This window comes from Carlito syrichta, unplaced genomic scaffold, assembly GCF_000164805.1.
Source record: "Carlito syrichta isolate Samal-C Ts95f unplaced genomic scaffold, Tarsius_syrichta-2.0.1 Scaffold309009, whole genome shotgun sequence".
Classification (NCBI taxonomy): Eukaryota; Metazoa; Chordata; class Mammalia; order Primates; family Tarsiidae; genus Carlito; species Carlito syrichta.
The window spans coordinates 283,691-300,300 of NW_007253105.1; the positions used below are offsets into that span (position 1 = coordinate 283,691).

At 41.7% G+C, this 16,610-nt stretch overlaps 1 protein-coding gene across 5 annotated transcripts in view; it reads left to right on the forward strand.

The window, feature by feature from the left end:
• LOC103268987 (receptor-type tyrosine-protein phosphatase T) overlaps window positions 1-16,610 on the forward strand; it is a 197,405-nt gene that overhangs the window by 19,501 nt on the left and 161,294 nt on the right. For all 5 annotated transcript variants that reach the window (XM_008066570.2, XM_008066573.2, XM_021716841.1 and 2 more), the window contains exon 2: window positions 10,688-10,823. In XM_008066570.2, coding sequence (XP_008064761.1) covers window positions 10,750-10,823 — 74 coding nt within the window. In that variant the 5' untranslated portion in view covers window positions 10,688-10,749. The remainder of the gene's footprint in view (window positions 1-10,687; window positions 10,824-16,610) is intronic.

A 16,610-nucleotide genomic window follows, 5' to 3' on the forward strand; every position in this document is an offset into this window, starting at 1 on the left:
TGGGGCAAAGTTTGCCCCCCCCCCCCCACCATGAACACAAACTGACGCCAGAACACTCCTAAACCCAAACCATAGGCTGACTCTTGATCCCTGCTTTAACTTTGACCCCACCTTAGCCACATCCTGGTCATTAACATTGACTGTGGCCTGATGCCTCACCCAGTCTGCAAAATGTGTCCTATGCTTGGTTTCTTAGACAACCTTAGACCCAACACTAGTCATAACTTCAGGGCCTAATCCAGGCACAGAGTGAATCCTGTCTCTAACCCCAGCTGAATCCTGGCAGCACTCACACGGTGGACCTTTCCTGGCCACAAGAGAAAGTAGTTGAGGTCATTGGAGATATCAGTGCATTTCCAACCCACCAGTGGTGAAACCCTTAAAAGGGTATTCCCTTATAAGGAGGTGTGTCAACAGTGACTGTGTCTGGCACCAGCTGGACGTGACTGCTCTTAAAGAAGTCTGTTATGCTATGTTTGAATAGATGAAAAGACATTTTACAATAAAGGCATTTTCTTGCACCCCGAAGAGATTCTCCACATGAGCCTCATTCAGTCATCTTTTCTGATGTGTGTAACACAACTGAATTAGAATTTGACCTACACAGAGCATTTACAGTGTGAAACAAGTTCTACCTGGAAACATAGATTTGGGAGATTCGTGGAACCAAGCAGAATCAGCACTTGAGGAACAATTTATTTGAGTGGCCTGAGAGCTTTCAAACAATCAATTAAAGCTATTCCCATCTCACAGGGTCCTAACCTCCATTCGAGGCTGAAAACGAGGGTGACTTCTGTCAGCAATATTTAGCAGTTGTAGTTGTATCGGCTATGATGAAGTAAATTCTAACCTCTTAGGACCGGCCAGGTGATATTGAGGGAGTCTGTGATAATAGAAATGTGTGTCTTCTTTATACTTAACTCAGGACTTATTAAATGGTTTCCCACAGCAAGAGTAGAGCTGTCTTAGAAAAACTTGTGTCTCTGTAGTGTTTTCCAGCTACTTAACATTGACTCTGAGTTAAATCTTGACTAAAAGCAATTACTGTCATATGATGAATTGAGGCAATTTATTTATTACTTGAGAAACATCCTAGGTGATGTCACTTAGAAGAATGATGGAATAATCCTTCTCAAGTGCTCCATTATCAACCAGATCTGGGGAGGGAGGCACTGTTCTGATGCATGGATGGGGGAATTTAAAGTCGGCAATTTAAAAAATTAGTCACAGTGATATAAAAAGAAAGAGTATTGGAGACAAAGCAGAAAACAGTCACCTAAATTTGAGCAAGACTTGTCTCCTTATGGAATTATGAGATGCTTTGGTTGCTAAATATCAAGAAAGGTATTATAGAGAAGGTCCTGAGATTAATAAAACTAAACTGGATATATTAAGGGCTTGGAGATAGTGGTTGATATACATACAAGGAAAGTGAAAAGGATGAAAGAACTTAAGTTAAAAAGGTCAAGTTTAAATACCATTTGAGCAAAGTCTGTATAATTTGGCCCATATAACAAGATTCACACGACATGTTCATCAATTCCTTAGATATTAGAATATGATATGTGTGTGTGAGGGCATGAGGGGAGATAATCTTCAATAAAGGCAGATGAAATGGGACTGCATGATACAGCAGGTGGCAAACTCAGCAGGGACAGGCATAAATACAAAGAGGTTTTATTCTGGCTAGTCAAGATAAGATTCCAAATCTCCTAAATATGAATCTGCTTTCTTCTTGCAGATATTTGAGGAAAGAAAACCAGATTTCTAAGTTGAGTAATTTCTCCCCCAACTTACTAAAAAGCTGGCAGAGTAGTATAACAGTTTAAAGAGAATAAATTCTGTGCCAGACTTCCAGGGTCTGTATCGCAGTTCTCCCACTTGCTACTGTTACTTAGTCCCTTTGAGGCTCAGTTTTCCCATCTTGGAAATGGGTGTAATGATAGGTTTGCTGAGAATTCACAGAGATAATATATATGAAGGGTTTAAATTGTCAGGCTGGATTATAATAAAAGCCTTAATATTAATTAACTCATTATTGTTACTTTTACTAGTGTTTCGCATGTGGTAAGATATCCTGAGCCTTCTGTTTCCATATTCTGGAAAAACCCAGTTTAACACACAGCTATCCTAAAAACCAGCCAAAATGTCTCCATCTTGGCCTGACTTTGCTAACATGAAGATGCAGTACTGGACGTTTTCCTGATTTACAAGCCCAGACACTTTTCAAAAGTGGTAAAGAGGTGAGCCTAGCATCACTTGTTCATAGGAAGCCCATGCTGGCTCTTGGCTCATCTGGTGTCGCATCCATTTTCACTGCTGGGACATGCAGGTGACCCCTGAAGGCTATGTGTCCTGGACCCCCTTGCCAGTTGTCTTCTGCTTTTGTCCAATGGGAGACTCGCATGAGAGTTGGTAAAGCAAAATAAAGAAAAGAGCCTTCTTCTTGGCTTGAGCACAGTCACCTTCTTTGTCAGTGACTGTGTCTACCCCGTAGCTCCAAGTCCCCTGGCAGGTCTATTGAAGTCCTACTTTTGTTGGGTGATGCTGACTTCTGGGCTCTGATAACCCACTGCCCATGTTTGTTTCCCCAGTCTGGGCTGGGTAGTGGCTTCCTGATATTGCTACACTTTGGATTGCCTCACCACCATTTTCTGCTCCCGGTGTAACAACTCTCTAGTAAATTGGCTCCATTTTAAATGCCTGTAGTGGTTTTCCTTTTCCTGATTGGATGTTGACTGATGTGGAGCCTGTGCTGCTTTCTAGTGACTATTCCTTCCTTTTTTAAGTGGTAAGGGGGCGGGGGGAATCTGACTTCGTTTTCCAGTCTATATATTTTTTTCCTGTATCAACATCACACTTACTAGTGTAAAATATCTGAAATACACATTTTTCTCATTAAAAAAAAAACAAAACAGTCAGCAACAGCATTTGTTTCTCCCCAGGCTTTTTACACCCCCTTCTGTTCATCACAGTTTCAGTCCTCAAAGACTGCCAAAGTTGTTCATGATCACAATTACAAATACTCTCAATGCCTTGGGATGCAATATATAAAGTCTAGAGGCTTGAATCTAATGAAGTATCCAGATGTTCTCCTATCAACTTCTTTTCTATCTTGGACTTTAATTCCATCTTTAAAATAGCCTACCATTTTGAGAATTTGCTTCCAGCAAAATCAAGAAGGTATATGGTGTGTACCTGACTTTAGGAGAACCAGAAAGTTGCTCAGCTTCCTCATATTTTATCTGTTATCTCATCTTGGCAAAATTCCTACAATCAGAGATGCCAGCAATGCTTAAAACCTTCATTGGCATAGAAGTACCAGCTTAGATTCAGGGTTTCAAAGGTTTTCTCTACTGGGTGCCAAATACATGCAAAGCCAAAGTAAAGACAGAGGAAACTGTTGGACAAAAGAAGTCATTAAGTAGATGGGGGTAAACTGCCAGCACTGTGAGATTTGCCTCTGATAATTCACACTGGGGATAATATGCCCTTGGATAGTTGAGAAGCGACTGTGTGTTTTAGAGAGTGCAGTTTTTAGGAATTGTGTCCCTGAGAGCCAGCTTCTTTTCCTTACCATCAGCAATGATCACCAGCATGGGTTATGCATCCACTGGGATTTACTTGGTTTTATCAATTGCAATTAGATGTTCTTTATCTGTGACTTCTATTTTTGTTCCATATCTTTACAGGGAAAATTCTCTGAAGTCAAGCTATAGAATTGGGCCTGTCGCCAGTGAGAGCACATTGAGAATGAATCATTAATCCCTTGTTGCCAAATTATGTTATTGCTGCCATTAAGTCATCCAGATGTAAGCCTGATACAAGCCTTGCCTATATGTGGGAAGTTAAGTGGCTTGCTCTGGGGACTATGCCTGCCTTCATCCTAAGGATTGGATGAATTCAGGCAGCAGGTTGCAAGGAGGCCTTGCCCCAGCCTCTGGCACCCACAGTTCACAGACACAAAAAACCCTGCTACCATCCTGGGAACTAGTTCCAAAGTCATGTGATCATTATGTCCCATATGTGAACAGTTTTCTCAGAGTTTATCAAGCATTTTTACCTTAATTATTCCATTTGAACCTTAGAAGATCTTTGTGTGAACTTAGCATCTTCTCACTATTTAATGAAAGAAGTTATTAAATCCCATTGTGGTTAACAGATTTGATCAAGAGCACTCAACCAGTTAGTGATGACATCTAGGTGCAAGCTTACATATTTCTGATTTGAAACCCATTGCTTTTGATCAGTCTTATAAAACTATAGCCTCTCAGCATGAAAATAGGCATTAGAAGTTGTCTCAGTGTTCCTTCTGCTCAATGGAGAGCACACTAGGTTCCAGCCAGCTCCTTTCACTGTTGATGATACATTCCCCTGCCTCTGTGGGTCATTTGAGAAGGGTCAGGATGGGGGAGGATAGGCTGCATTGGAGCCCCATGACTCTACATATGACAGGGAGAATTTATCTAGCCAAGAACATGGGTATCAAGAACATGGGTATCATGGGAATTAAGGAATGCCAAGTTGAAATGGGAGGTAATGTCAACAGGCAGAGATGAAAGGTCAGCATCCCACAAATATGAGGTGTTCAGTGTTTGTTTAAATATCCAGGAAGCCAAGGAGGTAAGAACAGGTAGAGACAGAGAGAGCAGTTAAAAAAGGAGAGCTCACTCTGACACACCTTGGGAACAACTATTTCCATCCTCTCTCTATATTATGATGCTGCTTTGAAAGGGGCTGGGCTTCAGCCTCAGCTGATTAACTCTTCCACATTAAAACTTCTCTTGTGTTGTTCCCTAATCTATCCTCTGTTACATCTACCCGTTGATATTAACTCTAACCTTTGAAATTAAAGGAACCAAATCTATCTTCCATAATGACCTTTTAGCTATCTGAAGGCAAGAATTAGGTCTCATATGAATCTTTCCTTCTGTAGGATGAAAAATCCTGGTTCTGACTGATGCACCTTCAAAGTCAATGATCTCTAGATTTCATTGTGCACCTGAGTCACATAGCGTTCATGTTAAAATGCAGCTGCTGATTCAGTAGGTCTGGGGTGGGGCTCAAAAATTCCACATTTTTAATAAACTCCCAGGTGATGCTGATATTCTGGTCATTGAAACACCTTTTGAGAAGCATGTCTATTAGTCTATCTAACCCTGGAGATCTCTGTTGCAAGATTGGATCCATAACTGGACAGGACTCACCAGAGAGGTCTGACCAGTGCAGAGTAGAGCAGAGCAGCATTGCCCTTGTTGGGTCTCAGGAATCTTTGGAGAAAATCAACAGGGATGATTGCCTAGTGGTGTGAGAGGAGGCAGTAGAGAGACAAAACATGACAACCGGACTCTATGTATAGAGCTAATGCCAAGAGAGGGAAGTAGACTTTAAGAAACCGAGAGCCACGCCCTGGTTTAAAAACTTAAGAGCCAGATGAGGACTCTGAGCTGAAACTAGGAGGCTATTAGATTCTAAACCATCATGTCTTCAGGGGAAGCAGCTGCTTTGAGAGGAATGGTTCAGCCCTTGGGAGTGCTCAGAACTCAGAAGGCACAGCTGGCTGGGGTATTAGGTTAGGCTTGCAGTTTCTTGTTGGAGATAGTCTTCCGTCAGTGCAAGCTGAGTTCACAAGATTGTTTTTGATGATCACATCACACAGAGGACTGAAGTAGAACCTTAATACTTCTCCAATTGGATAACTTTATCACCTGATGCCTCCTAGCTGCCAATTCTGATTTACTTGTGGCCCGTGGAGAGCAAAGATGTGGAGAATGTATCCAAATCCTTTCTCCTTCTCCCAGTCCTCAAGTTCCCAGCCCCTGCTTAACAGACAGAAGTTACTGAGAGTCAGAGATAGCCTTTTGGGGATGGGGATGGATACTAATTCTGACTTCTGGAAAAGATGGGTTTGGGTAAAAGTAATCCACCTGCCATCCACTGAAGAGTTTGCAGTTCCACCCCTCTGAAAAGCCCTCTTGGGTTTTTGGGTCATTAAGTCAGGCAGACAGCCTTCTATGTGGACCTAGTGCTGGCATCTGTGGAAAGCCCATCACTTACCAGGAGGCCTTCAGTCACCAAGGCCTTATGACTCTGTATCACCGGCTCACATTTTGCTACATGGAGCACTTTTACAACTATGAACACACTCCTGACTGCCACCAGAGCAGTACTGTCCTATCCTGTCTCCATTCCTCTCAGATATAGGAGCCACACGTGGATGCTGTCTGGCCTTTGTTCTCAAAGCCATTTTCTCTATCTCTGCATCACCTTTGAACCCTGTCTTCACTCTTCTGTTATGAACAGAGGCATAAATTCATAGTAACTAGAGCAAGTTCCCTTAAAGAGTGCTGAAGTGAAAGTTGGATTTTCCATGCCCCAGAACATGTTCGCATTCCTGTATCTAAAGTCTGATTGAACTAGCCAAGCATGGCTTCTTCAAAAACCTAACTGTGTGGAGTCTGTGATGTCATCTCTGATGCCTGTTGACTGAACTCATTGAATCTGTCTAAACCACTTGGCTCTGGCCTTTGAGACAGCCTCTCTAAAGTCTCTGGATGCTCCTTTGTGGTCCTGAAGTAGGTTCTATTGTTGGTTTATGGTCACTTCTGAAGTTGTTTCTATTTTCTATTTAGAAATATCTTGAATTTTTGGAGGAAAAGTTTTCTAATACTCATCTAAGATCTTCACTTTCCTTTTTGTATGGAGCATGATTCTACTCTGGGAACATAGTTGATCGCTTTCTCTTTTTTTTTTTTTCTTTTTTTAGAGATGAGGTCTCATCAAGTTGCCCAGGTTGGTCTCGAACCCCTGGACTCAGGCAATCCTCTCGCCTCGGCCTCCCAAAGTGCTGGGTTTACAGGCTTGAGCCACCACGCCAAGCATACTTTCTCCTTCTTGAAACATTGTCTTTTCTTGGATCTAGGATGCAACACTCCCCTGGGTTTACTTCCTACCTGTCTGGCTGTTCCTCTTTCCCATGCAGGTTTCTCTCTCTCTACCCACTCACTGAATACTGCAGTCCTTCAAGTCTCTCTTCTAGGTTTGCTTCTCCATTCACTCTTTATTCTCTCCCTGAGTAATTTCTTCCAAAGACTCCCATGCTTCAAATACCATCAATGTGCATATGACTCACACATTTTTACCTCCAGCTCAGACCTTTATTTAGCACTCCAGATCTGCATTTTTAACTTCCTACTTTTCTGGAGTATGTCTTAAGTTCAAATCATCCCAAATTCATTTCCCCCCTAAAACTATTCATTTTCCATTGTTTCTGGAACCCATAAAACATCACTATCATTCACTGTGTCATACAAATCAAACACTTGTAGTCAACCTAGACCGTTTTTCTCCCTTTATTCTTCATATCCAATCCATCAACAGATTTTATCTATATCTATTTCAAGGAATTATCTCTTATATCTCACCCCTCTGTCTCCACTGCCATCACCTACATCTAAGCCACTATCATCTCCTACCTGCATACCTGCAGTGGTCTCAAAACTCATCTCACCAATCCACTTTGGTTCAGCATTAATGCTGAAAGATCTGTTGGAAATACAAATCTGACTATATCATTGCTCCATGAGTAACACTTAAATATCTCCCTTACTCTCTTGGGCTAAAGAGCAAAAACCCTCTTTGTGTCTGGTAATGTCCTGTGTGGATTGGTTCCTGCTGCTCTCTCCAGCTTCTTTCTTACCCTCCCCTCCTTGCCCTCTCACCCTGCTTTATACTATATGTCTTTCATTTCCTGAATGCACCACAGTGCTTGTCCTATAGCACAGCCTCACCCAGGGTTATTTCTTCTGCCACTCCCATATATCCCTATCGTATTCCTTTCGCCTAATTACAGCCAATCTTCCCTTGGAGGTCACCCTACTGACCACTTCCTTCCAAAAGTGATTCATTTTCCTATTATGTGCTTTCCAAGTGCCATGTGCCTCTCTGTTCAAACTCTTTTTTTTTTTTTTTAATGTGGGGTACAGTTCAGGGTTAGGTATACAAATATTCATTGTGCAGGTACCCTTGTTGATTAACAGTGTTGAAAGTTTTACTATTGCTGACTCTTAATATTAATTGTATCCCCTAGCCCCAACCACCACTAATTATAGACTCTTTGAGGGTAGGAACTGTGCCTGTCTTGCTGATCATGGAATTGCCTGGCAAATGCCTGGTGCATAGTGGGTGCTTATTATTACTTACTGAAGGAATAGAGTATGAGTCTCATTAGACTAAGCTAATAACAGTATTCCCAGAGTAATAAGATTCTCTCCAGAGGCTCTATGCTTTTTTAGTCTCTAGAATAGGACCTCATAGCAGGCACTAAGTAAAATTTAGCCAATGAATGAATGCTTCAAAGCTAAATAAAAATACTCTATCAATATTTAGGAAATTGTGGTCTGAGATGCTCTACTTCCTTTATACTTGCTATATTGTAGATTATCCCTATCTCAGAAATCATGTTTCCAAACTGAGAAACAGGGGCTACATGAGAGCCACTGAGAACCAGCCCCGACTCCGGAAGGCTAGAGCAGCCCTGCTAAAGAGGTGGTTGGCTAACTCCCCCAGGAGTTCTCTAGCCTGTAGATGGGCAGAGGCTGCTCAGACAACCCTGAAATTTAAAGAGTTGGCCTTACTTTTGGCTTGCAAAAAAAATGAATAAAATCCCTCATCTGAAAGTCCTTCCAAAAGAAGAAACTCCAACCCTACAGACAGCATGGTTTGACACACAGCACATGTGTGCTCAATGGCAAAATAATAATCGATTGAATGAATCAATGAAGCAACTTGTGATTCACTCACCTTCATATCATTTCATAATCATCTATTAGGCAACATTGATGAGGAAGGAGACATGTGCTAGACTCTGGCATCAGAGAGATGACTAGGACTCACTCCCTGTTCCTGAAGAGGTAACATTCTCACTAGGGAGACATGGCTAAGTAAACCCAATTTGTCTAAGTTACAACAGTTTGGAGGAAGTACTCCGAGAGCAAAAACAGTCAATACTCTAAAGCAAAAAGAAAGGGGTGCCTCAATATGCCAGGGGGCTGTTCTTAAACATCAGTGAGTTCGGGGAATCTGAACCATAGCTTATGGGTAGTAGCATCCCTCAAACTCAAGACTCATCTGAGTTCTGTGAGCACATAACTAAAAAAAGGAGAAAACTCAATTTGGTTCCACAAGAACAAATGTATGTGGGCAGAAACGTCATCCCTTTAGCTAAGCGTTGAGCAACCACAGACGTTTAGGGAACCCCTATTACTGGTCAGACTCTGTGCTAACATGGGAAACCAAAGATAAATGAGGCATAATTCTGCCTCTGAGGAACTTGCAGACCACTAGAGAAGACAGATGTGAAAACAAATAACTAATAATATTGGTACATTGTGGTGAAGGATATTGTGAGGTATGTGCAAAGTGTCATAAAGTGTTAACAGAATTTAGAGAAGAGAAGGAGAGAAATTCTCCCAGGAGCAAAGGCCCAGAGAAAGTATACTGGTAAATGAAGGATGAGCTGATGCTGATGTGGGGGAGAAGTAGGAATGAGTCAGGAAAAGGATGCTTTGGATTTTAAGTTGCCTCACACAGATGTGACACCATTGGGAACATGAATGGAAGCAGGAAGAAATTCAATTAGGACGCTGGTAGCCCCTGGACCACACTCTATAATATCTGAAATAAGAAATTGCCTCTGATCCATGGTACATGGTGTGAAGAGGCAGGACTCTGGTGCTCTTTGGATACTTACTTTTGCTTTGACATAAGCAAAATGGTTGTTTTAGGGAGAGGGAGATTGAGAAACTAGGTACCTTGGGAGTTGAATTCAAGATTTCTGACCACTGAAGCCTAAACTTGGAGTCAGAGACCTATGGAATCCTAGCCCTCCCTTTATTAGCTATGTGCCTTTTAGCAAGTTCCCTTGGTTTTCTCATCTATAAAATGGGATCATCAATATCTACCTTTGATATACTTGTGAGGATTGAACAGGCAAGATCCATGAAATCACCCAGCACAAGAGTGAGGATAAAGCGGCCACTTCCCTGCCTTCCTTTAGTAGGAATTGAGTCAGCAAGTTAGCACCTGGTAGAGCATGTCACATTAGTATCAAGTGTCAAAATGGAATTAATCTGATATAAGTGTTTTTTGAACCCAAGGAAATCCTCTTAAATACACTAGATTTTTATCCTACATTTGTTTCCTATAAGGAATAAAACATAAACATTTTCTTTTTAAATTTAAAAGTCCGGTGTTGCCTTAAGAGGAAATGGTTATTTCCACCATTTACCTGAAAGAATAAAGTAGGGTTAGAAATAATTCCATGAGCCCAAGAACTGAACTGTAGTTCCATGGTTTCATCCTAGGAACAAAGCACTATGATATAAAATTATCCATTTGATCTCACTGGAAGAAGAGGATGCTACAACACAGCAGTTATGTAACCTTGGGAAACTCAATTTCTCTACACGTCAGTTTCTTCATCTATAATAGGATCTAATGATAATCCCAACCTCACAAGGGATTAATCTTCAAAAGGTATTAAATAGGACAATATGTGTAATGCTCTTAGCACAGTGCCTGGCACATAGTTAGAGCACAATTAAATCAAGCTGTTGTCATTCTGCTTATTGTCTAGTTACATGTGTGGGCCTTTCAGCATCTCTCTCCTTCCCTTTTGTCCTGCAAGGTGCTTCCACCCAGAATTCTAACACTGTGGAGCCAGAGAAACAGGTGGACAACACCGTGAAGATGGCTGGTGTGATCGCTGGTCTGCTCATGTTCATCATTATTCTTCTGGGTGTGATGCTCACCATCAAAAGGAGGTGAGTCCCTGCCACTGTCGTGAAGATGCTACTGACCCTAGGTGATCCCAACACAGCTGTACGACCATGTCACTTCTCTGCTAATCACTGCCCAGCAGGAATCTTCTGATATGATGTTTGAAGTCCTGAAATGCTTGGGTCAATTGAGGCTCATCGTGTTGCTATCTGAAAGGTGTATGTGCCTGTTTGGCAAGTGGCCCTGGGCTGGTCAGTTTGTTATGAGCCTGTGGCTTTCTGTGCGGCTAGACTATCTTGATGTGCCATGGGATTCCATGTCTTGGAGTTAACTGCCTTATTGTGATTGGTCATGTCATCAAGATAGTGGGGAGGCCCAGGAACCTAGATGAACCTGAAAATACAATTTCAAGAAAGTAATGCTTCATGCCTCTCATTTCCATCTGCCTCTGATTTCCATCAGTCAGATGACAGCATGCCTAGCCACCCTCTACTTGAGAGATTAAGCCTACAATGATGGGAGAAACCCCAGGGACCTACCACTCCAGGCTCCTTCCTACTCCATGTCCCACAAACCTTCCCAACTGGGTTATTGCTGCTTGTCACCTCTCAACAGCATATCTCCCTGGCCAGCTACGGTTTTCTCATATTGAGTATACTTTCTCCAGTTATGTTGCTCATGAATGCAAGGGTGCAGATTCCTCCTTTACTCCTAAGATTTACTGCACTAACATCTTTTGTTTAAGAGATGCTCAAGCCTTGAGGATAACGCAAGGAAATTATAGAAAGGGAACAGAAATACAAAGGGAGAATATCAGTGATCACTCCCCCTGGTGTATATTGTTATTTTTCTAAACATGGAGTCTTTAGCTCCTGCTCACCACCATGTTACTCATCTACTTCCTACCTTTGTGTCTCTTCAATTTCAATGCCAGGGCCCCAACCTTTGTCTCTGCCTTCCCATTCCCCTGTCTGCCACAGAAAACAAAGCATTTATCCACATTATAATAATAAGTGCTGTTATATGTCGTGCCCCCAGTGAAGAGTCTTCTTCATTATTAGCCAAACTAACTCCTCACCCTGAAGCTCTGGGGGCTTTGGTTATGAACAGAGTTCAGGGTAACCCCAAGAACAAGGACCAGGGACTGGCTTCCATCTATAGGGTAAAAACATGCTGATGAAATGTGTTCCTCACCAAAACAAAGGAACAGAATGCCCCAAGGACTAATTCTAGCTCCTACCTTAGGAGCCATATGAACATAAATGCCAAAAATTTTTTAAAAAGCAATGTCTCCATTTCCAGCCACTGGTGCTCAGAAACACTGGGGTTTCCACTTCACATGCAGTCGGCCTCTTAGCCATGTAGGCTCCAGAATGTCCCTCTGTCTCTTTCTCATGGTTCTGTTTTGAATCATTCAGTCCTTCCTTTGGTCGGGACACCTTACTCTTAGGACATACTTTCTTGACATCTTTTGTCTAATAGGATTACTCCTTGCCTCAGGCTCCCAGCAGAATAACTTAAAAGTTAAGGTTCTCATCCAGCTACCGATTTTCTGGTTGGAGAGACTAGAGAGAAGAAAAGGAACTATGTTAATATTGGGGGTGAAGAGTCCTCAGAGAGTTAAGAACAACATGCACTGTCATATCACCATCATAACTGATAAAATGTGAAGCATGTCTCAGTGACTGGTCAGCAGCTATTATATGAGGTAAAATGTGAATTTTGATTTATCTAGGGGCATAAGTACATTGCACATATAAGATCATTGACATGATTCTTAGAGTTACAGTTGAATTAGAGGCAAAAGCAATTTGCGGATTGTCTACCTGGAAAAAGTATCCAATTTAATGGAATTAAATACCTCTTTGATAGGCCTGAAATGTTCTCATTCTTTGCCACTGATTTGTAAGTCAGATATGCTCTTTCAATTTTGCTCTTTCTAAAGCCTGGCTTAATCCACGTCACCATCATCTGTGAGCTTGTGAAGAAATTTCACTTCCTTCTCCACAGCTATTTCTGAAATGTGTGACTTTTTGGGAGGGAGGAAGGGACTTTATGTTTCTAGGGTAAGATCAACTCTAAAGTGAGTCCTTTGTGTAGTTTTAACCTCCTCTGAGTATCATCATCATCTTTCATTCCTATTAAAACTGTCCATTAGACTCAATCAATGGGTGTCACATGATCACATTTCTCCCCAAAAGGCAAAACTCACTGACTGTGGGTGTATGGGGGGGGAGTGAGGGGGGCTGTGATGCTGATCAATGTTTACATATACAGTATTTTTTAGAGAAAATAAGACATTTTGCTGTTCTAGTTTATAGGAACAATTTAGAGATGGGTGTAGGGTAGAGGAGAGATAAGAAAAGGAAAGCAAGGAAGAGGGGAGGGGAGAAAAAAGGACAGGGGAAGAGAGAGAAAGGGAGGGGAAGGAAGAGGAGAGGAGAGGAGAGGAGAGGAGAGGAGAGGAGAGAATGGGGAAGAAGAGATAAATTAAGCATGGCATGCATTCTTTCCATAATCTACAATGTCTTCCTGTGTCTAGAGGTGTCCCCAAAGGGCAGTGAAATGTGTGGTGAATTCCTTCACCTCTGTGTATCCCTTTTGACTCCAGTCCTAAATATAAATAGGAAAAAACTGCATTGATTGATTGAAGCTGTTACTAACTTACTGCTGGCCAGAATGCTGTCTACATCTACCTAAAAGGAAGAGGTATTACGGTAAAAGAAACTTCTAAAAAATAGGTGCAACACTGCAGCTCAGGAACCTAGTATCAGCATCTCTTTAGTGCCCCATCATCACCTATGGCTCCTGAATATAGGAGTTCTCAGAGACCAGATACCTGCTAAACCCCCTCCACTGGCTTAAGCTTGCTTGGGTCTTTTCCCTGACCTTCATGGGCATTGATGTGCTTGCATTCTGTTTTATTCTGCTCCTAATTGATTCAACTGACTCCATGTCTCCCTGAAGTTATAGCCACAGATGTTTCCAGTGAACATAAGATGTCCCACCAGTTCTCCCTCTGAAGGGCTTGCAATCCTTGGCCTTAGAGCTTGCTACCCTTCAAAGAGAAATGTTTCTCTTCCTTTTGGGGTTTCCTTTTGTGACACAGGACTAACAGGCAGAGAATGGACTTAAGATACAAAGGATAAAAGGAAGAGCACAATGAAAGAAGATACATTAACTTACATTTAGACAGCTGGAGAAAAAAAAGAATGGTGGGGATGGAGAGAGAGAACAAAACAGCCTGAGGGATGTTTTGTTGCTGTTGCTTGTTGCTGTTTGTTTGTAATGGGGGAGTAATGAGAAATGGAAGGCAGAAAGGGATATAAGAGATTGGTGGACAATTCAAATGGAATACTTTTATAGTTTGTGAGACATGAAAGTTAAAGTTAGAATTATTGTTTATTTTTGTTTATTTATTTTTCTGTAGAGACAAGGTCTCTCTATGTGGCCCAGGCTGGTCTCGAACTTCCGGGCTCAAGCAATCCTCTTGCCTAAACCTCCCAAAGTGTTGGGATTACAGTTGTGAGCCACCGTGCCTGACTTTAAAATTCTTATTGTATTACCCTTGATTGTTTGAATTGAGCTTCTTTGAATGTGGAGTCATATGGAATCAGTACTGCATAAACATACACAGGATTATGTGAGCATTATAAGAAGGGATCCTGGAACCCCTCACTAATAGAGTCAATTACCAGTTCTCCCTCCCATATTCACTGTAAAATACCCATCCTTATACTATCAGTAGATAATGGTTCTGTCTTTTTCTTCTGGATCCATTAATCACATTTAGGCATCAAAATGTGCTAGAATGGATGCCATGTACCATTATGCAGTATATCATACCTCTTTTTCATGAGCACCACGTTGAGTCCTGGCATAAAGAAAGACTCTCATCTCTGACTCAGCACTGCAGCCTAGGTCATCCTCATTCCTTTCTTCCTCCCCTTTGGATACTTGAACAACCTACCCCCCAAAAAATGAGCAACCAAGGGGTTGCAAGTCTACCTCTATGTTCCCTCAGCTTAATACCATAGGGAACTGTGTGCCTTCAATACAAATTAAGGTAGAAAACTCAAGTCTTAGTGACTTTACAAGTACATCTCAATGATTGAAGGTGTTCATTAGCCACCCCGTATGAGAAATTCTATACTTTAATGTTTTTTTGTGGGATGTGGAATTATATGCAAATACCCGCAAGTTCCATATAGTTCATTTTTTTTGCCTTGGGGCACACATCCTGGAGTCTAAGTCTGGTACCCTAAGACTTAAAGTATAGCTATGAACTTTTGTGGAAGGAAACACTAGAGCCAAGTCAAGCAGAATTCTTTGGCAGATCTGTACCCAAGGAATTGCCTGGATCCCACACAAACCTCTCCATCATGTCTTTTCAAATGAGAGTTAGGCAACTTTTAGGGAGCATTTTCAAATTTGATACCATACATGACTTTAGCCACTCCTTATCTCCTCCCCTCCTACCCCACCCAATTTCTCCTGATTCAGCCTGCCTTGCCTGTCCAAATGGTAATTATTCCAAGAGTGTATCTGGAATATCTTGAGTTTGAAATATGAGTATCTACTCTGAGATTTATATGCATATCTGGTTATTCATTGATTCTCTGTGACTTGTGTCTGCTTTCTCAGCCTAATGGTTGCAGACACCTTGTAGCTGTGAACCAGGAATCAGAAAAACTGGATACTGTTTTTACAGTCCTGTTTCTTTGCTGTTAACCTTGGAGAAGCAAATTAACAAGTTTTAGCTTTTGCTTTCTCATCTCTGAGATATAGCCATTTAATGGGACTAGTCTGAAGATTAAATGAGTTAATGATGAGAATAGGATTTGTACCCTATACATGCCTAAGGAATTACAGTACACAATATCTACAGAAATATTCCTCTCCATATGACCATCTACTGTACCAAACCAACTCCAAACTCATCACCAATACGATAATGGGAATTTTGTGATCAATACTCACACAGCGAATTTAGTCATTTTCCATTTAAACTGCTTCCATATTCTGATTTTAGTCCTCCTAATGATCACAGTAGGGTAGCTCTGTTGCTTTTTTGAGAAGAGGAAACTCAGGTTCAAAAATGTTGTATGTGTTGGCCAAGGTCTTGGGCAGAATTGAGATGCAAACCCAGGCTTATGACATCAAAGCCTATCATGCTAACTTCTTACTCTATCAGTCCATGAAGAGTGGCAGAAAATAAGAAAATCTTGGACTAGGAAACAGGTGACAGAGATTCTAGTACCACTTTTCCTCTCTGGGCTTGTTTCTCCCAGTTTTGCTATACTCTTGCTTTGTGCATGCTGTTTCCCTGAATGAAATGTCCTGACATTTCTTCTCACCTACAAAGCTTCTCTCACTCTCTAATCCTCAATCTCCAGTCCTTGCACATAGAACTCTCAAGTATTACCTCCTCCACAAAGTATTCCCATAAGCCCCCCCACTCCAAGAAGATCCATTGGCACTTACCTGCATACAACCACTGTGTCTTATTCACAGGTCTTCATCTGTGTATTTATTACACTACCTGGTGGTTGTGGTTTTACTGGCCTGAAGACGGCAATGGCCTGTGAGGGAGGGTTCTTCGGTTCTTCTTCATTCCTCTTTTGCTAGAGCTCCAATGCCCTACAGTCTCTGCCCCCTGGAACCTACCTTGAAAATCCCTCAGGTGTCAAAATCAAAGTCACCTATTCCCCAATCTGTTTCCCAGCTCACTGACAAACATTACCTTCCATCCCAACAGCTAAAAAGATGGGATTCCAAAACCCTGGATAAACCTGCATCTTTACATTCTCTCCCCCCCCCCCCCCCCCCCC